The sequence below is a fragment of the Triturus cristatus genome, chromosome 6, assembly GCF_964204655.1.
Source record: "Triturus cristatus chromosome 6, aTriCri1.1, whole genome shotgun sequence".
Lineage (NCBI taxonomy): Eukaryota > Metazoa > Chordata > Amphibia > Caudata > Salamandridae > Triturus > Triturus cristatus.
Genome location: NC_140589.1, coordinates 1,020,391,847 through 1,020,412,819, shown reverse-complemented (window position 1 = coordinate 1,020,412,819; position 20,973 = coordinate 1,020,391,847). Strand labels below are relative to the sequence as shown.

The 20,973-nt window shown below is 45.0% G+C and overlaps 1 protein-coding gene across 1 annotated transcript in view; it reads left to right on the top strand.

Annotated features, from left to right (window-relative positions):
* The window catches only part of LOC146820941 (two pore calcium channel protein 1-like), a 653,069-nt gene that overhangs the window by 597,919 nt on the left and 34,177 nt on the right, over nt 1-20,973 (top strand). The window contains exons 16-17 of the mRNA XM_085609765.1: nt 8,382-8,472; nt 10,570-10,683. Coding sequence (XP_085465891.1) covers nt 8,382-8,472; nt 10,570-10,683 — 205 coding nt within the window. The remainder of the gene's footprint in view (nt 1-8,381; nt 8,473-10,569; nt 10,684-20,973) is intronic.

The following is a 20,973-nucleotide window of genomic DNA, read 5'->3' as shown; positions in this document are numbered from 1 at the left end:
CCCAGTTAGCCCCCTTAGGGACAGAAACAGGAGGCCCCCCTTCTGAAGATGCCACTGAGGTACCCCTTTCCAATAGCCATCCCTTAGATGAAAACCATACTACAGAGGAGGAAAGTGAGGGGGATACAGACAGTGGTGAGGATGAAGGGAGAACTAGCCCAGTGCCAAGTGTTATACTTGGCCCAGCTAAACCAAGGCTATTGGGGACTGACAGTGGGTTCACCCCACTGGATCTCCCCAGTGGACTTAACACAGGGCTTGGAAGGCAAAGGAATCGCTCAGGTGACTCCAATGCTTCCCATGGCTCTAGAGGCTCTCAAGGTCACTCCAGGAGAAGGATGACCACCCCTCAGAGGAGGGAACATGAGGCCAGAATGCAGGAAGCCCAGCTGAGGATCAGGAAGCAGGAGCTAGAAGTAGCCCTGATGGAAGAAAAACTGAGCAAGGCTAGGCAGCATAGAGAGAGTGGGTCTATACCCACTGGTGGCAGCAATGTCCCTAGGGACAAAGATAGGGTCTTTGACAATAGGAACCTGTCCAAGATTGTGCCCCCCTACAAAAGTGGGGATGACATCCACAAATGGATGACTGCTCTTGAGAGAGCCTGCAAAGTGCAGCAGGTTCCTGAAGACCAGTGGGCAGCAATCTTATGGCTCTCCTTTGAGGGGAGAGGCAGAGATAGACTCCTCACTGTTAGAGAAGAGGATGTCAGAAATTACAGAGTCCTGAAGAGTGTCCTAGTTGATGGGTTAGGCTTAACCACTGAACAGTACAGGTTAATGTTCAGAGACACCCAGAAGACACAGACTCAGGACTGGTCTGAATATGTGGAATGTGCCACTAAGGCTTTGGAGGGTTGGTTGCTGGGAAGTAAGGTGTCTGATTATACAGGATTGTACAATTTGATGATGAGAGAGCAGATTTTAAGTAATTGTCAAAACCAGCTTCTCCATCAACACCTGGTAGACTCAGATTTGACCTCTCCCCAAGAATTGGGAAAGAGGGCAGATAAATGGGTCAGGACCAGGATCAGGCCTAAAAACCAGGGTGGTGACCAAAAGAAAGATACCACCAAGCCTCAAGAGAAGGGTGGGGATAAAGAAAAAGAGAAACCTTCCTCAGGGCCCCAAAACTCCACACAGGGTGGTGGGTCCCAAGCTCCCTCCTCTACCACAGCCAAAAAGCCCTACTGCCATGAGTGTAAAACTCCTGGGCATTGGAAAACTGACAGCGGTTGCCCAAGGGCTAAAAACAAAACTGTTCCTCCAATTACTCCTGTCACACCACCTATTACTGTCAGCAGTAATCCCCCAGGTGGTGGGAGTGCCCCCAGAAATCTGGGTGGGTTTACTTGGGGAACACAGGGGGACCCTGGCTTAGCCAACTCCCCTGCAGCAGATACTCTTGTCTGTGATGGTGGCATGGGGTTTGCCAACTTCACTGCCTGTCCCAACACTTTGGGTAGGTACAGACAGGAGCCCTACATCAATGGTACAAAAGCTGAGGCCTACAGAGACACTGGAGCTAGCATCACAATGGTGGCCCATTGGCTAGTTCCCTCTGAGCAGCTTTTGCCTGGTTTCTCCTACCAGGTGACCAACATTGATGGCAAACAGAACAGTCATCCCATGGCAGAGGTATGTCTCAGCTGGGGAGGTGTCACTGGCCCTAAAAGGGTGGCAGTGTCCCCAACCTTGCCTGTAGACTGCTTACTGGGGAATGACTTAGAACTCTCAGCTTGGGCTGGAGTTGAACAAGACACCCATTCTAAAATGGTAGGCCTGTCACAAAAGGGTAGGGGGGTTGTGCCATTCACAACCCCTGTCCAAATAGATTTCCTCCCTGAAAAGGTTGGAAGGGCAGTGGAAGCCACAGCCCAGGCACAGACAGACTTCCCTGTAGAGACTGGCAGAGCTGTGACAGTCACAGCTCAAACACAAACTGAGTGCCCCCCTGAAAAGGTTGGCAAGGCTGTAATGGTCTCAGCCTATACTCAGACTGACATAGGTGTAGTGAAGCCTGAAACAATGGATCACTCCACACAAACTGAGAGTAGTGGGGAGGAAGAAAAGTCTCCCTCTCCCCAGACATTAGGAAAAGGTCAGCCTCCTCAGGGATCTGACCTCACCCCTTGTGAAGGAACTGCCCCAGAGGTAGCCAGGCCTGGCCTGGCAGAGCCTCTGATGTCAGTGGCCCCTTCCAAGGTGGGACCCAGTCTGGTGCAGGTAGCCTGCCTCTCTCTACCCTGCCTCAGTCAGCCCAGGGCTGCAGAGGTCAGGGAGGCCAGTGGACCCCCAGAGGGCCCCTGTCCACAAGAACCCCCCCATCAAAAGAATGAGGATTGCCTGGCTAGTAGCCCTAGTCAGGTGATGGGTAAAAACATTCCTGAGGGATCTCCTTTACAGGTAGTTAGGGACCTCCCCCAGAGGGATTCTGTTGGGCACAGGCAAACCTGGGACCTTAGGGCCCCAAACCTGACCTGTCCCTCCAGTAAGCCCACAAAAGGGACCCAGCCTCCAGCTTTAGGTAGCCAGAGGCTGACCCTGAGAGCACAGTGCAACTCAGTTAAGGAAAGAAAGGCATCCATGGTGGAGGGGGATTGGAGGAAGCTGAGGACTCACTTTGAGGACACTCACTTCAGTACTCCATCTCAACACCAGCCTTTTACTTTGCCAAGACACACCAAAGGTAGAGATTCCCTATGGTGGAGACCCTCTGATACCCTTAGGGTGAGGGATTGCTTAGTGGACCATGAGACAGGGGGTAACCATGCCAGTGCTGGTTCCTCCTTATATGGCCACTTGGGCAATATAGGCTTACCTGGTCAAGGTCAGCCTTATCTCCCTTCGTTTGGGGGGGGGTTGTGTAGGAAGGTGGATATCTGACTATGGTTACCCCCAAATTTTTGCCTAGTGTCTAGCTGGTTTTTCGACTTAGTTGGCCTGAGATCCTGCTATTCAGGATCTCAGCCTGGCTGTTCTCTCTTTAAAATGGACTCCATGTACCCTAGGTACATACCCAATTGGTTGGATCACCCTGTCAGCCCCTGTACCAGTGTACACTAGGTACCCAGGGCATTGGTGTACCCAAGGCCTGCCAAGGGCTGAAGCATGTATTGTGCCACCCCAGGCTTGGCCTAACAATTTGACACAACTGGCTGATCACTCAGCTGGGGTAAGTTGGTGTAATCACCTCTTACTTAGGTGTAGTATACCTATATCTAACCTTAAATGGGACACCTGGTAACCTATAAGTCACTCCTATGGCAGGCCTTAACAATCCTGAAGGCAGAGTGCTTGGTTCCATGTGAGATGGTGCTCTGGCATGAGCTGGGCCTGTCTGCAGTGGTCGGAACAACTTCCTTCTACTGTTTCCAGATATCGTCATACCATATACTCTTAAGTGCATTATGAACCTCGCGGTTAAATGCTATCTGTGGTTTGGCTTTATCAAAACATGTCGAGTAAGGTGTCATACGAATTGGAATACTAACCCCTCGCCAATTCTGGCGACGGGGTTAGCATTCCACCCTTCTAGAGGGACACGACATGTACAGTACCTGAAACCCGGGTAAAATCAGACATAGCCTCAGCTCCACAAAATGGATGCTGCCACCACAGACACAAGTCTGCCCTCCTGCTGCTGGGAGTCCTTCCAGCTTGGGAGGTGTGGACAAAGGGTTTCCTGCCAGGGGAGGTGCGTGCACCACCCCAGACAGGATTTTGTGTATTGGTCAGGTAGGGCTTGAAAGAAACCAGACATGCCTGTGGCTCACAAGGAGCCTCGGTGCATATGCCAGTTCAAACCGGTCCTGGGGCACACCAGTCCCGGGCCTGGGGCGAGCTGGACAAAGGATTGGGGGTGTAACCACCCCCCTTCCTGGTCCCACCCATAGGGAGGGACCTAGCAGGTAGTCCGGCCCCTAGAATCCGCTTAAAGGTAGGAGCTGTGTCCTAAGACTTCAGACATCCTGGAATCAACTTAAAACTAAGAAGAAGACGGGAACTTCGACGCTCTGCTGCACAGAGGACTGAAGCCAATCTCCCCTGTGGTCAGGGAGTGACCACCTTGCTAACGCAAGCACCATCCAGCGAATCAACGTCTGCTTTGCCGCCGCCTCCCGCCGGAGCCCGAGCCCAGAGACTGACAAGACCTGGACCTCCAGACTTCTCACCGCCCGATCCACAGTCCCTGCAAAGAGGAGACCCGTGGAGGCACCGAGACACGTGGAGCCAGCCATCTTGAAACGACTACGACAAGCTGACCAGTGCAACAACCGAGGCTCCCTCCAAGTTGTGCTTTGGGTCCTGAGAAGCCCAACCCTCGAGCAGCATCTGCACCAAAGGTGAGCCCTCCAGCATCTCCACGATCTGCGTGGGGCCCTTCTGCATTTTGCCACTCGACGCGCCTAACCGGTTGCTGGCCCGCTGGCTAGTGGCCATCTTGGCGACGAAATCTACGACAAACACCGCTGGTCTGGTTGCTCCAGACTGGCCCTTGCTCCCCTCCAAAGGAGCAGTTCCTCTGACCTTGCTGGTCAGAACCATCAGCTTATCTCCTTGCCTACAACAATTGCTTTTGCCAAGGCTTGTTTGCTTCGATCAAGTCGCCGACACCGCCGACAGCGAGAGCCTGCGTGGGACAGCTCGTGACTCGACTCCTGGACGTCGTCAACCTTCAGGGACCACGTGGCTGCAGAGTCAAGCTACACCTTCCTACCTGTTTGCACCCGACATCGCCTGGTACCCACCTGGTGCCACGCTGGTCACTGGCTAGTGACTGTGAACACTGTCCCCTCTGCTTACAGGTCTTCAACATCTCCGATCCACTCTTGGATCCACTGCATCTCTTCCCGACCGACCGCCTGCAGCACTTTTGTCTACAGGCCCCACGGAACCGATAGAAGAAACCCGACGCACTTCGAGGCCTATGCACCCGCTTCCTGTGGGTGAGGTAAAGCTGGCACTCCTGTGCCCAAGTGTAGTATTACATCTCTAGTGCCTGTGTTCCAAATCTTAAGTTCCTAGGTCATCCGGAAGATTCCTTTTGCAGTAACTTTGTACTTTTTACGCACCCATTGAAACCTATGGGAGCACGCGTGTGACTATTTGCTCTGCACACGCCACCCGTGGACCTCCTGGTCACTAACTGACGTTAGCTCCTTGTAGGCCCAGCGATTCTAGAGGCCCTAGGCCTTTTCCCTTTCCTGTTCGTGGTACTTATACCACTATTTTAGTATATGGTTTGAGTGGCCACCAGGGCCTATCCATATAAAGTGCAACTTCTGTGTATTCTGTGATAATCTTGTTTGACGATTTGTGCTCCTGTGCTCATAAAGAGACTAGGGGTTACTTTGAGAAATAAATACATATATATTTTGAATATATATCTGTGTGGTGTCCTTTCATTGGTATAAAAGGGGGTTACTATTGGTAAAACAGCTTGCTTAACACGCATCACGAGTTTAGCCTCAAAGACTGCTTAGCCTACGCTACCACTAGGGCAGCTAGTCCGAAAAGGTTGACTTACAACCACACCATAAGGGTTGCTTGGCATGGTACAAGGTGGTCACTAGAACTAGTGAACAGCATATACCAGGCCAACTTCTCACATAGACCTTCTGTATATCATTGAAATTTCACCTATTTTGCCTATTTATTGTTGAAATTTGAATACACACAAAAACATGCAAATGAATTGGGTCTCCATTGTTTGGATCAATTATTTGCTATAGATAAGAATCATTACTGTCTGAAAAGTTGATTGTTTTTGCTTTTTCTAATGTTACCTAGTTGGTCACCTGGTGCTTTTCTATATAGGTTTTTGAATGCCATTTTGATATATGTGAGTAGTACGACTGTACTCACTCTTAAATTCGACAAACGTGAACATACTGACAACAATTCAAGAGTATGGTTTCAGATTTAACTGAAACGTAAATAGTATTAATGGTATTAAAAAATATGTTGCTGCAGTAAAAACAAAAGTTTTAAAAGGAATAGCTTATAAAAATTGTGGGTCTTGGATCTGGTGCACAGGCTTTACCAACGATCGCTAAGCCTGTGGCAGTTTTAATAATTTTAACGTGTTTTTGGATTGCCGTAAAAGTAATAATGAGGAAAACATGACCCATTTTAGTTAATCAAAGGGACTTAGAACATGAGCATTAGTGTTTAAAACGCTCCATGTATGTTTGTTTGAAATGAAGGAGTTTAACATTTTCTTAAAATAAATATTAATTTAAATGTGTTTGTATTTATTTAAAAGAAATGATGGGACTGAACTTTGATTCATAAACAGAAAACATATAATAATGGTAATGAAAATGTATACCTTGAAAATTGAATTGTTTTAACATCAAAGCAAAGAAAAAATTATATTCTTAAAAAGAATAAAGGTAAATGTATATTAGCTTTTTTATAATTCTATGCACGTAAGTTACAGACAAGAGACAGCGGGTATTCTGTGTCACTCATTGTAGGTAATCATTTAAAGGCGACATGTTAATTGTGAACTTTGACGCTTATGATAAGGTATCCCTTAAAAAATGCTAGCTGGTCTGAAACCATCCATACCATAATTCTAATGAATTAATTTAATAGTTATTAGAGTTCAGAATAAAGCAAATGTCCTGACACTGATGTAATAGATTACACTTTGGACAGCTTCCTCTTTGACTGTTCAATTAATGGGTTTGGGGATTTAAGGTGTCTTGTAAAATATCATTTCTTTTTGTTTGAAACATCTGAAGACAACTTACGTACCTATCCACCTGTCACACTTGTAAGTATCAACGTTTGTATTGTGAAGGAAAGGTGCTGTTATGCATGTTGATCTCAAAATACCATAATAATTTGGCTGGTTTCAATGGATTAAAAAATGGCAGTAAGAATTCTGTTCATCAACCTATTCATTTTACAGCGCTTTCTAAAATCTTCTCAGCCTAGAGGATACAAGTCTGTTTTAAACAAATAATGTTTTAGAGCTTTATACAGCGTGAACCAGACCCGAGAAATCAGGTATCAGAGCGCTTTCCATGAGCACCAGTTTCGTTACCGATGGACACACTTATTTTTGTTAGGCACAGGGAGATTAATTGATTTGCCCAGAATCACAGTATGTTGAGCGTCGTTGCCGAGACTCGAACTCTGTTCCCCAGCTTCGATGTCGACCGCTCTAGCTTTAAGGCTATATCCACTCTCTAAGTCTGGAAAGAGTTCAGTTTGCTTCAGTAATATTTTCATGCACACAAACTCGCATTCCCATTGCTCTATTTAAGCAGACCTGGAATTGGCTAAGCTAATAACGTCTTAAGAGGTGCTTTTTCTGACAAGGAGATTGCTCATTACTTTGTCAATTTGTTCCTTTTAATGAAGGCTGGTGATGATAAGAAGTGAAAATAGATTTTGACTAGTGACCATGAAGGCAACTTTGAAGACCCTGTACTGGAGGTGGGTTGCAGCAAGAGCCAGCTCTGATTTAATTCCTAGTAGGCTAACAGAAGATTTTTTAAAGATAAAGGATGTGCCACTTCGGGAACCTACTTAGACATTGTCTGGAAACCCGTTGAAAGGGCTTTGTATTTCAGATTTAGGGTAGGGGCTCTTCCAGTGCATGCCTTTACTGCCCACTGGAAACCCCCATCCCAGACATCATTATATTGTCCAATCTGTAAAACCAAAGCAGAAACTGTTGCCCATATTCTGTTTGCCTGCCCGGCATATGTATCATCGCGGAAAAGCTGGCTGAAACCAATTTGTCGCTTGTTGGGTACTAGGCATCACAATGAGGCACTCCGTATCTTAATGTCAGATACACGACCCTTGTTTGTTTGTGGTCTTTCAAAGTTTCTATCATGGACTTCGTCCATTTGAACAAAAAGGCTTGAACAAAATGTGTAATATGCATTTTAAAGTTTTTGGTTAAATTGTGATTAAATCTGACTAATCAACCTAAACTTACATTTGATGTAAATAGTTTTTTCTTTTTAAACTTGTCTTTATATATATGTGTAATGTAATTGTATATAATGTGATGCTTTTAAGATATGTTTTCTATCGAATAAAGCCTATCAATCAATCAATCATAGTGACCATGTGTGGTTTTGTTTTTGTGTTACTATGGAAATAGTTCTTGTGCTACAAATTGTAATCTGTGTTTAATAATTTTATGTGATGATATTGTGGAAAATATTGTTTTCTATGTTTATAAACTTGCAATGTTTGTTTTCTTGTCTTTGTATGAAAAACAATGATATGGGTGCCACATTGTATAAAGTTATGAAAAAAGAATGCAATTTTTACTTGTAATTATGAAATTATTTGCAATAGAAGCATACCTATGTTTTATTATCCACTGACTATTTTTTCTTAACATCCTACTTATTGCCAGTGGATTTGCATTAGTAACCCATCCTGCTGCAAAGCTGTATTTCATTGCCTTTCATGTTGTGGTGGTCATCATAATTATAAAGTAAGTTCAGGTCTCCACAAACAATCTGAGTTGTTTTAAAAAATCACATATTGGTCATAAATGGATACCTATGGAAAATAATCTATTATTTTACATGTGGAAGTGCACATGTAGACGCAGAATTCCATGTTTAGCCAAGAACAGCTGAAAATGTATTTTAGTAAAATAGTAAGATATCTTTCTTATTGGACATCTATTTGGTTAACCTTTTTGCATTAGTCACCTCAAACCTTTTAAATATTTGGGACAATTCAAAGTGTCTGCCTTCTTAAGAACCCATTTGTGCTATAGAGGATGGGTAGTGTAGGGGATGGTCTGCTATAATGTTTTGAATTATGTAATTGTCTTTTCTCGCTTTACTCTGTTATTGAAAATATTAGAAAATTATCCTACTTCAAAAAAACATTTATTTTGAGAGTGTAGCTTTATTCGTTTTTCCACACATAAAACGTCTCAGGGCTCAAGATCCATTGACTTCCAGTAATGTAAACTAAGCGCATGCAACGCTTCTGGGTGTGCTGTAATGTAGGGAAGAAACTTTAACGGCTCTTCGGTCCTTCTTTCTTCCTCGAATATGAGGAGGCAAGGTTCAGGGTTGCCCCTAAATATAAAATTTAGGGACATTACAGGGGTGTGCAGTTTGGGACCAATGAATAAAACAAAAGTGCACTTATGAAGAAAATTAGTATCCCATGCTAGAGGGTATTCTGTGTACTTTCTTTACCAGGTGTGGTTTCATCCCTTTGTGTGGCTCCAATAAATTGCTCCACATTCAAACCATTATCTGGGAGGAATTCCACAGGATTGGAGGGGAAACCTAAAACACTCGCATCTGGTTACTCCTTTGCAGGTTATCTCTATTCCCAAGCTCAGCTTCAGGATATTCGTACAACACCTTCAGGACATTACATTGTCATGCAGTGGGAGGTCACTAGAAAGCCAGTTAACTACTCACAAGCTTGTTCTTTCCCATTTCCAAATATGGTTTATTCAAACATGAAGACGTAATAGAAGAATACAACCTTCAAGGACTCCTGTTGATATAAGCTTTCTCAACAACCTCCAAACCCAAATTTTTGTTGTTCCATTAGAAAACAAATTGAGTGATAAAGCTGAGGTACCCTTCAAAGCTAGATACTTGCAAAAGACTGAACAAAGCTTTAGTTTCCTCTAGATTCAGTGGGAGTAAATCTAATTCCCTCCTGATGGTATAAGCTGGAACAACTTGCGAAATAGGCAGGACCCACCTTCACATATTGCCCTAAATGAGGTTTAAAGGGACATGTTAATTATCATTAAATTTACTGAGGTGTGACAGTATGCTTCAGAGGGGCTTCCTTTACCAGCTGTTGGCCAATGATAAATATGTCTAAGATGACTGAGTCTTCATTATAGGTGAGCTTCGGGATGTGATTTCCAGTTTTGAGGGGAAGGAATGTTCCCAAAATTCGAATGGTGTCCTGGATTTGCTTGTGAATTTAACATTCATTGATTGCTAGAACTATAAAGAAGAAACTGACTGGGAATATCTGCCCTCCATCTCTCACTGTCATAAGGCACAAGTGAATGCCCTTTTCATTACAAAACCTAGATGCTGCACGTTGCCAAAGAACCAACCAAATATTTATCATGAATTTTCATTTTATGGTGCACCAACTCTTCAAACGTCTCCATTAATGCGCTTAGGCGACCAAGGGGCTTATCTAGGGTTTGACGGAAGGGTACTCAAGGATACTCGATCAAAAACATGGCAGTTGTCCCAGCCACCTTATTACAGTACACAATAATATAGTCAATGACACTCTAATTAAAGCTAATGGGAGCTCTGCCACGTTTTGAGAGAGAATCCTGTCTACCAAACTCTAAATAGGTCTCCTTGTCTAAAAGGGGTGAGATATAATATTTGAGGTGTATTGATCTACACCAACAATACTCCAAACTCAACAAATGCTAGTATAAGCAGATACATTGTGCGTACTGTGCACATTTTGCAATCTGGTATTGCTAGGGCCATCGCAATGCAAAGGTGATGATAATCAATGCCTGTATAAGACCGTCTAACATTTTCATTAACGTCTGCTTTTTCTTTTTGTCCAGCATTTTTGTAGCCTTTATTTTGGAAGCTTTCTTTGTGGAGTATTCAGTTGAAAAAAGTGAAGTTGAAACTGCCATTGAGAAGAAGATTCAAGAACTTGGTGTGGGAATCCAAGAGTAAGTAATGAAAGTGAAAGTCTTGCTAGCATTCCACAACTTTAAGGTGCACTCACTGTTTGCCTTCAAAGGATTTATCTTTCTTTACTGTCTCCACTTATCCAGCAAGAAACTGATATTTTGCTTGTTTGGCATTGAAGTGTATTGTAGCAACACTTAGATGGTTGCCCGTTGTGACCGGGTCACCAGTGAGCACAACAAACTTAGTGAAGATCTTAGAGCTCTGTTCTCTTTAGCCATGAACAACAGGTTATCACATTCTCCTTAGTAGTGTTATGGAAGTCCTGACAGAAAGAAGCCACATCAATATTATTTTGGGATGAAAAGTCTTAAATCCTCATTCTATCAGTGGCTTGCAAGCAGCCTTCTTGAAGGGGTAATTCTAATTAATAATCAAATTAAACTGCACATCAGCTCCAAAAGCCTAGAGTATGAAGCAAACAGATACAGCACCAGCGAAACCTACGCAGGATTATAAACGGTTAAAAAAAATGTTTTTATGTAAGTGACTACAAATAAGTTCTTTTAAGTTCTAAAATAATAAATCTAGCTTCAAACACTTGAGAGAGTTTTGTTGCACTTAGATCATTCCACATAGGGAAGGACGTCTTAAAATACAGGGTTCAAGCGACATGCTTTAGTGATCACTGTTCCTGAACTTGCTTCCATCTCTCTCTCATTGGGTTGTTCCCTCTCACTAGCTTATTCTGTCTCACTGAAGACTCATGAAGTTTTGGTTTTGGCTAACTCTATGTACAATGGATAAAATTACCAACCACATTCCCAGTACCGGAATCTCAATCTGGAGCGATTTCAGCACAATTGCTAAAACTGAGAGAACTAAACAGAGCGGACTGTTCTATTGTGCTTTGCTCTGGTTTTGGAGACTTTCACATGTTTATTTCTGAAAACGAATTAGGAGGCATAGGGATTATAACAATAAATGGAGGCATTCCAATACTTAGGAGAAATTATAAAGAAAAAAAGTTGATCAGGCTGTATATGTTCAGGCCGTTAACTCAGTTGGATCATCGAGATCAATTAAGATTTGTAGAGCGCGATAATCACCCTGAGGGGACCCAGGCGCTAGCATGTGGTGGAGATACTCAAACAGCTAGGTCTTGAGTCTGCTTCTGAAATCAGCGAGGGAGGTAGATTTTCAGAGGAGGATAGGGAGGTTATTCCAGGCTTTGGCTGCAAGGTGGGGGAAGAAGTGAACTCCGGTTTGGGTACAAAGGATGCAGGTGCGGGTGGCAAAAGCCAGAGCATCAGAATGTAGGTGTCTGGTGGGTTGGTGGAAGGTCAGAGGGTTGTTCAGGTATTTAGGTCCGGTGTTATGGAGGGCTTTGTAGGCATGTGTAAGCAGCTTGAAGTGGCATCTTTTCTTGATGGGGCGCTAGTACAGGCTACAGAGGTGGGGGTGTTGTGGGCTCGGAAGAATTGTGGAACTCGATTTACTTCCGGCTGATATTGAATATGTCACTGATTTGTAGGGCGACTGCTCTGGAAATTATTAATCTCTTGAGGCATATTGAACTGACAGTGTGTGATCACGTCTCTTGCAACACTGCTGTAGGAACAGGGATTGCTTGGAGGTGCTCCAGCTATATTGAAACCTCTCTAAGAGCTAAGATGATTCAGAACGCTATTCACTCTCAGCTCTTACATTCCTGTAATGAGAGGACAACAGATACTGCCTGTTGGACTAGTTTGGATGACTCAGGAATGATGGGAGTCTTCGGCTGTTTTGAGGAGGGGTTGTTTAATGATTTTTCTTCAAATTCCAATGTGGGTTAATTTCTTGGCTGACTGAGTTATTGAAACAGGTGGGCCCTACCTTAGAGGAGAGATATCGCATGGTATTCTTACTTTTGGGTGCTCTTACCATGCCAACTTATTGTTTTTCAAGCAGTCTGCTAAACCCTGGGAATTGACAGAAAACACTTTCTTCAACTTTCAGGGATTGCTGCAACTGTGAGGAAAATGTGGGCCGCATGATGGTCAAAGAAACAAGTACGTCTCTGCTCGGGGATGAGAGATATGCGTAAGACCAGTCTGATGGCCTTGGCTAGGGACTGGGGCCACCATATACCACCTTTAGGGTCTTTGGTTGCTCTTTTTGATTTAGGAAAAGTCCATATCACGGGTATATAATGTGCATGTTTCTTTTCTTAGTGCTGTAGTATTATTTTAGCAAGGTTGGATTGACATTTTCTATCTTTCGTTCTTCCTTTGCCTTTGTAAATGATAAAAAATGATTTGTAATTAAACTCTTGTTATTGCTTCAGTGTCAATAATATGTTAGTTCAAACAACCTACATTGAATTCAGGTAGGCTGTGGTGCAGATTGGCTAGCCTAATTGACTTCTCATGACACCAATGAGGCATGATCTTCCCTGTCCATGCACCTGCCTGCTAGTGCTTCGAGCGTAGGCATAATATGTGAAGTAGAAGCTTAAGGCTATGCTTATTAAGGTATGGCAGAGCATGGGTGTTAATAACTGTAAGTGTGACTGACTGTCACGAAAAAGTCAGTTATGGCACTTTTCGAAGATGAGGGTAGCTATGTCATTCTGACGGACAGCGTATTTTTGGCATATAGGGTGTGTTAATTCCATGGAAGAAAATTGTTATATTTTCAGTTGATAGGAAGGAGAATACTCTAATTGTCAAAGGTAAACAATATGCAAAATCCAGGGATTTGCATAGGGCAACAGCACCACAAAGTTCATTCTGCAAATGCATGCACAGACTGTTGTGTGAGATATTGTACAAGACAGATTGATATCCTTTGGTGTCACAAATTGTGAAACATGCAAGACCGTCCCTGAATCACTTCTGTCATTTGTGTAAGAGTTTAGTTGCTGGATATGTTTTTTCTCTGTTCACCAGTCTGCGAAGAACCATTCTACTTTTCTTTTCCGCATCTTAGCCTTGGTAAAGTTGGTTGATCACTTTGAGAGTAGCCCATTATTGTGGGCTCAGTGAGTCCCTAACCCTGATTGAGAGGGTCATTGGTCCTTGTTTGATTCTTTTGAAAGGGTTGGGAACTTTATATGTAAAACAACATTTAAACATGTTGCTTCATAAGGGGATTTACACTTAATCAGCCGCGTCTGTTGCAGGTAAGAGTGGTGGGGCCAGCTGGGGGTGAGGGGGGATTTCGAGAAACAACCACAAGGGAAAATTAAATAAATAATTAATGTTTCCTCATGGTCGTCTCTCGAAATCCCCCCCAAGCCGGCCCCACCGCTTTTACCTGCAGCAGCCACAGCTGCACTTAATTTAAAATAAAATAACATATATGGTGCACTGCCACCTAGGATTAATTTGCTAAGAGTTCCCTTATTCACCCACCCTAAACATCACATTAAGGGGGAGGTTGGTTGTTATTTCAATTTATAACACCTTTATTGTAGTGGCAGGTGTAGAATGGTACATTTAAAGGATTATCACATGAAGCCTAATATTCTAACTTATATATGCTGCCACACCAGGCACGACCTCATGGGTGGAATACATCTACTATTAATTTACACAACGGGGCACTATTGCAGCATAGTGCAAGGGTGCCTGCATTACAGGCAGGATTGTTTTTGTGTGGGAAGGGACACCTTCCTGCACAAAAACAATCCTTAGAAGCTTATTTCTTTTGTTCCTCAGGTTAATAGAGAGGAGACTTGTATGAGATTGCATGTAATCGGAGGATGAAAAGGCAGTAAAAGAAAACAATGTTATTTGCATGTGAGTGCAAAAGCAGGTACTTTTTGATAAGCAGTAGCATCAGGCAAACATTCTATCCCCAGCAAGGCTAACGCTAGATCACCACTCAGCAAGAACAGCTGATCAGCTCAACTGCTGGAAGGGGTAGTGGCTGGCTGATATGTAGGTCACGCTCATAGTTAAGATGGTCACTAATCTTGCAGTTATTCCAATTAATTACCATGCCTTCCTGGATGTTTCCAAGAAACCTTTAGTATCAACTGTGCCACTGTGCAATACCAATTGAACCTCACTAAACCACATCTTTTGGCCACTTCTACTGCCTGTTAGAAAAATAAACCATCAGGAGCTATTCACAGAGGAACCTAGACAATAACCCAATCTTCATATCCTGCTTGTGCATCTATGTTTTTCATGCCAAAGAAGTCACAGGAACTCAGACGACGTGTCGACTAAAGAGGACATAGCAAGATTACCATCAAAGACTGCCATCCTTTGCAATTCAAACAGGCATCCTTGATCCGGTTAGAGGTACCACAATATTAATAAAAATAGATCTGGACAGGGCCTATCATCTCCTACAAATCAAATCTGGTGATTGATGCAAAACAGCATTCCATAATTCGTTTGAGCAGTATTAATATCATGTTATGCCCTCTTGGTCATGTAATTCTCCTGTGACCTTTCTGCAAGCCATACACCATGTCTTAATTGATATCCTTAACCTAGTTGTGGCCATATTTTTCAATGTCATTCATATTTATTCATGAGCGCCTGTAGAACATAGGGAGCATATCATTAGTGTACTAGCTGGATTAAGTTATCACATTATTTAGAGAAACAGGAGGTTGAAAATTAACGTTATCAGCTAAGCTCACAAGGTTTTATTTTAACTTTGGTGTATTGCATTTTCCAGGTCATTAACAGTTAACAATACAAAATTACGCAAACAGGAGGTGTTATAGACCACAGTTAATACTGATGCAAAAGTAAAAAGCAATACTAGCACTATAAATCAGATAACCATATTAAGGCACAGCCTACTGGTCATAGTTACAACCATGTACAAGTAACAGCATCTCATTTGCTGCACTTGAGTCAATGAAGAATCTGCTTGATGGTTAGCCCTACTGAAATGGCTACTAAACATAGTATAAATGTATTTGGGCCGTTTCGCTGGGGGCAGTGTGGAGTGATAGTGCTCCAGCTGTTCAGTACGGAATGTCATATCAGATAACCGGTTTTTGACCTTTGTAGTATGATTCCTACCTCACACACATGCCACCCTCCTTATCTCCAGAAGGAGTGCCACAGATGCCAAGCGACATGCACCCTTTGAGAGCTCAAATGTATAAACAAACCAGGCCATTAGAGGTGAGGGTTCAATAGGTACATCTAGCATTGCTGTTAAGTGATGGAACACATCAACCCCAAATATGTGTATAATGGGACTAGTCCAAGCCAAGTGCAAAAAGTCAGTGTTTGGGCCTCAACATCTCTTACACTCTTCCTCAGTTGTCAGACCTCTTGTCTACAAAAGATTTGAGGTGAATACATCTGATGCATAATTTTTTAAATGAATACGCCTTAACATGTAGTCCAGGGATATAGACCCCATTTGTGTGCAGTAGAAAAGGCATACCTTGTCAGGTAATTGGATTTGAAGTGTCAGATCCCACTTCACTCTGGCTTCAGGGGTTGCAATGGGGGCCTCTCTTTGCAATGAGTTATAGAGTCTTGTGATGAGCTCCGTATGGGATTGAGTGTAGAGGAACAAAGAAAGTGTGTGGCGGGGCTCTGGCTCCTGTGGGAAGGTTGGAAACCTTGCCCTGCAGAGTTCTCTTAACCTAATGTATAGCAACCTGTCCAGACCAGTTTGCAATAGAAGCCAAGTTGTTAGTGAAGTGGGCGGCCTCGGGCTTTGGAATCAAGTGATTTTAGGCTGTTTAGAGCTGTGCTTTCCCATGGTTGAGCCTGGGGTGCTGTCCTGTCTCTACCACATCTCACTCTACAGTGAGAGTAGAGGAAGGCTAAGTGTGGTGGCCAATTTACCCTGTATTGAATCTGCTCAGGGCACAAACTGCAAGGTAAGTCCTGACACCCAGGAACAAGTTTATCATATATTCGAATTCAAACATTGGCGTGTCCCACAACCTTCTGTGAGTAAATCGATGAAGCATGGATAACATATAGCAGGTTCTAACCTTCCTTATTAAGGACCAGACTGGCCCCACAATAAGGAAGGGTAGCACCTGCTATATGTTGTGCATGTGGCCAGTCCCTGTCACAATGAACCAGCCCCCTGTTATCTGAGGTCCATCAGAGGGAGGCAGAATCTTGCCGTCAGCAGGCCCGATAGTCTCAGGGGGCCCCTATGTCTGCCACCCACATGTGGTGGGCAAGAGTGTGGGTGAAAACCAATAGTCTCCGTGTTGGCACCCTGTGCATGTGAGGATTCTTTGGTCAGGCAATCAGCAATAGTCTCTACCTGTTTGTGCAGTGACAGGGGGCCAGGACCTGGAGCTGGACGGTGGCTATGCTCCTTCCATCCAGCTATGCGGCCACCCAGGCTCTCCAGGCTCATCTCTGCACCAGAGAGGATTCTCGGGTTAGGCAATCAGCAACAGTCCCTACACGTTTGTGCGGTAACAGGAGGCTGGGAGTAGGACAGTGACTATGCTCCTTTCATCCAGTTGTGCTGCCACCCCAGCCGACAATGCTCACCTCGGCGCCAGAGCCCACTGGCCTTTACACAGGGGGCCGCAAAGCTCCACTCATAGCGCCAGTCCGGAATAGGCTGTGCAACATGGAGGCACACATCACTGGGAAAGGGGGAGGCCCAGATTCAGGAACCGGCTGATAATTTAGGCCTCTGGTGGGTTAGATGAGAGGATGATCTGGCAGTACTCTCCGGGTGGCAGTAATGGCTGCTGCAGTTCACAGGCAAGGCGTACTGCCATCATGGGCCTCAACTAGGCTGCAGAAAGGCCCAGGTGGCCAGTATGCCTCAAAAACAGTAAAATACCTACAAATGATGACTGTCGGAGGGTGTGGACTCCAGCCCAGGGCAACTGCACTCATGCACCAATCCATGTATATGATGAGGCCCTTTTTAAGAACAGATTATGCTGGATTGTGAGCCCTGGTACAAGGAGCCTGGCAGATGTGCAGCTATCTTGGGGGGCACACACTAGTGAGATTATTGGCACATCCAGTTTTTTGAACGCCGATCTGTATATGGGACGCAGTAAATTTTGTAATGTATATATGCAGTGTGGGAAGAAGACAAAATTAGCCAAAGCAACTCTTCCCATCACTAATAGTGGCAGCATGTTTCTGAAATGTACCGAAGCTTCAAGGCCCTGAAGCACTTTGCGTTGCTGCTGTGTGTGCTGTCATCCTCCCCAAATAGTGGAACTTCTTCATGTGCTAAGCCACGTGTCGCACATATGCTGCAAACAGGAACTGTACAGTGTTATGTGTGATGTGTTGCAGGCCCGATTGTTTACAAAATTTTCGTAGTTTGCATAGAAGCACAGGTTATCCCCTCCACTATTTGGGACACATAAACTAATGTGTCATTGGTGTACATTGATACGACGTGGGTCATATCTCCTACTGTTTTTCTCCATTCTCTCATGAATGTATAAAGATGGATCGCCAGGGGCTCCACTGCCGGTGCAAAAAGCAATGGTGACAATTGACACCCCTGTCTAGTGCCCCTTCCTGCTGTTTATCTATCTGACACCAGACCCTCCAATTTTACTCTAGCAAGAGTGTCTGTGTAAAGGAATTTAATCCAGCTCCATATTCCCATACCAATTCTTCTCAACACTGCATGCGTGTAGTTGAAGACTTTTTCTATACCTAAAACCACTAGGGCTGTCTCGACGTCACTGTCAGCTAAGCTATCCATTACATGATGCAAGCGATGGATGCTCATCTACATGCTGTGTCTGGGAATAAGATCCACATTAGTCAGTATGTACCAGCTAAGCCATTACCTACATGATTCTATTTGCTATACCATTAAACAATAATTTTACATCTGTTTTGATGATGGATAGGTGCCTATAGGACCGTGGGGGTCTGTAGATCTGTCTGGTTTCTGGAACATAATAACTAGGGCTTCTCTCATACAGGTCAGGAGTCTACCACATCCACTGACCTCTTCAAACACTTCTAAAAGTCTCTCTATTAGCTCCTTGTGAAGCAGTCTATAGAACTCTATGGGGAGTCCATCTGTTCCCAGGGCCTTTCCTGGTAGGAGGGCGTCAAGGGCTGACATGAGCTCCTCCTTGGGGTGGGGGGGGGTCACACTCCAAAGCAGCTGCCTGCTCCGTCATGAGGGTCAGGGCAGCCAGTCTATTCAGAAAGCCTTTGATTAATGCTTCTGAGAGGTAGGCTTGCGCTTTATATACTCCTTCCAAGTGTTGTGCCAGGGTGGAATTGATAGCCAACTGCGTAAAGGCCTGTGTGCCATCTGGGCTATCTAGTGACAATATGACAGAGGAGGGTTGTTCCCTCTTTAACAGTCATATCAGCATTGCATGGTTTTTCCTGTCCTTGTAAATATGGCCTGTTAGACCTGTCAGCCCTTTGGGTGGTCCCTCCTCATCATTATTTATTTTGTCCCACTTTTGCCTCAAACCCTGTTTGAATTTTTCCTTTTTGGGAACCACCAGACTTTTTCGTGTTGCTGCAGATTCAGGGAGCCATTTTAGCTACCCCTGAAACTTCTGTCTGAGGGCCTGGAGCACAAAATGGTGGCCACCTGTGACATCACCAGCATCCACTGGAACCTACCAGCACCTTCCAGAACATTCCAGAACCCTGTGACAGTTGGAGGCGGTTTAGAATGTTGGGAAGCTAAGACAGAGAGTTGGCAGTTGGAGCTGGCAGTTGGCACCTGACTGGTGAGGAGTGAGCAGCAGAAACCTGAAGGAGGAAGGAGTGAGGCAGCAGGGGTGGAAACTTGTGCCTGGAGTGGGGTCCATAAACCCACCCTTGATACTAGTCCCTACTGACTGAGCCCAGCCTAGAGCCCTGTGTGGGAAGAAGCAAGAAAAACCATCCTAAGGACCTGGACAGCAGGAACAGGCCTTAGAAACAGAGAACAGCAAGATCCTGACCTGGAAACTGGTTTCCCTGGAGTCCGACGTCGAGTAGCCTGAGACCTGGAGCCCGAGGTGGAGAAGCGGCGCCGACTGGAAAGCGGACGTCGTACCCGGAGCCGCCAGAGGTCGAGAGAGGGCGCCGTCAGAGGTCGTGAGGAGTACCAGAGGTCGAGGAGGAAGTCACCCGAGGTCGAGTGAGCGGCGTCATCGGAGGAGTGAAGTCCGCCCTCCGGAGTCGTCGGAGACCAAGGTGAAGTGTACCGGAGGTCGGGAGTGAGGATCGCACTCCGGAGTCGCCGGAACCTGAGAGAATCGTGCCGGAGGTCGGGAGTGGAGGTCGCACTCCGGAGTCGCCGGAAACCTAAGGAGAGGAGCACCGGAGGTCGGGAGTGAGGATCGCACTCCGGAGCCGCCGGAAGTCGACATCGAGTCAAGGCCGGCCGACGTCATCGAAGTTAAGGTCGCCATCGGACCGGAGCCGCCCGAAGTCGACATCGAGTAAAGACTGCCCGACGCCATCGAATCGGAGGTCGAGATCGAGCCGAGGCCGCCGACATCGAACCGGAGCCGCCTACCGGCGTCGTCAAGAACTGACATTGTGCCGAGGCCGCCGCCATCGATCCGGAACCGCCTCACGGCGTTGACACGACTCCAGCGGCGTCAGAGCATCAGAAAAAGGGCAGTAAGTGGAGTAGAGGGCGCCTAAGGCCCTGTGGAGACCTGAGAGACCGCTCTAAGGGGCTAGGGAGGTGCTGGAACCAACCTGACTGTGCCAGGGGTGAGCTGGGACTAATCTAGAGAGGTTGTGTGGAGGGAGAGAGCCAGGTCTCTGGTATTCCCCCCTTGATCTACCTCAGTTTAGGCCTCAGCCTTGTCCAAGCCAGGGAGTAGACACCCCCAAGCCTTCCACATCCCCACAGGCTGTGCCTGGGCCAAATCAGCCCTTAGGAATTCAAAAGTGATCTGATTCTATGAGTGTCACTGTCAGCTTTTAAGTATTTATTAGGGGCACTGTATTTATTGTATTTAACCTATTTATTGCTTCACTGTATTTATTGGTCCACAGTATTTATTGATGCACAATATTTATTGGTTTACAGTATTTATTGCCTCAGAATATTTAATTGCCTGTATGTATTGCACTTATATTTATGCCTTCATTATTTATGATCACCCCTATTTATTGAATCATTAAGCCAGTATTTATTTGACCTGCACTATCTAAAAAGTTTGTATATTGTGATTGTTATTTATTTATCCAATCAGCAACTAAGAGAAAAAGAAGATAAAGAAAGATATTTTCATAATTTTTACGGTGTAGAGTCGTTTTTGGAACGGATGCACGCATGGTTATTGTTTGGGTATGTCGTATGCTTAGCACGGAGCCTGATTCCTGACCACTCGAGCCAAGCTACCACTGTGTGTCCGGAAGAACACCACCACCCTTTCA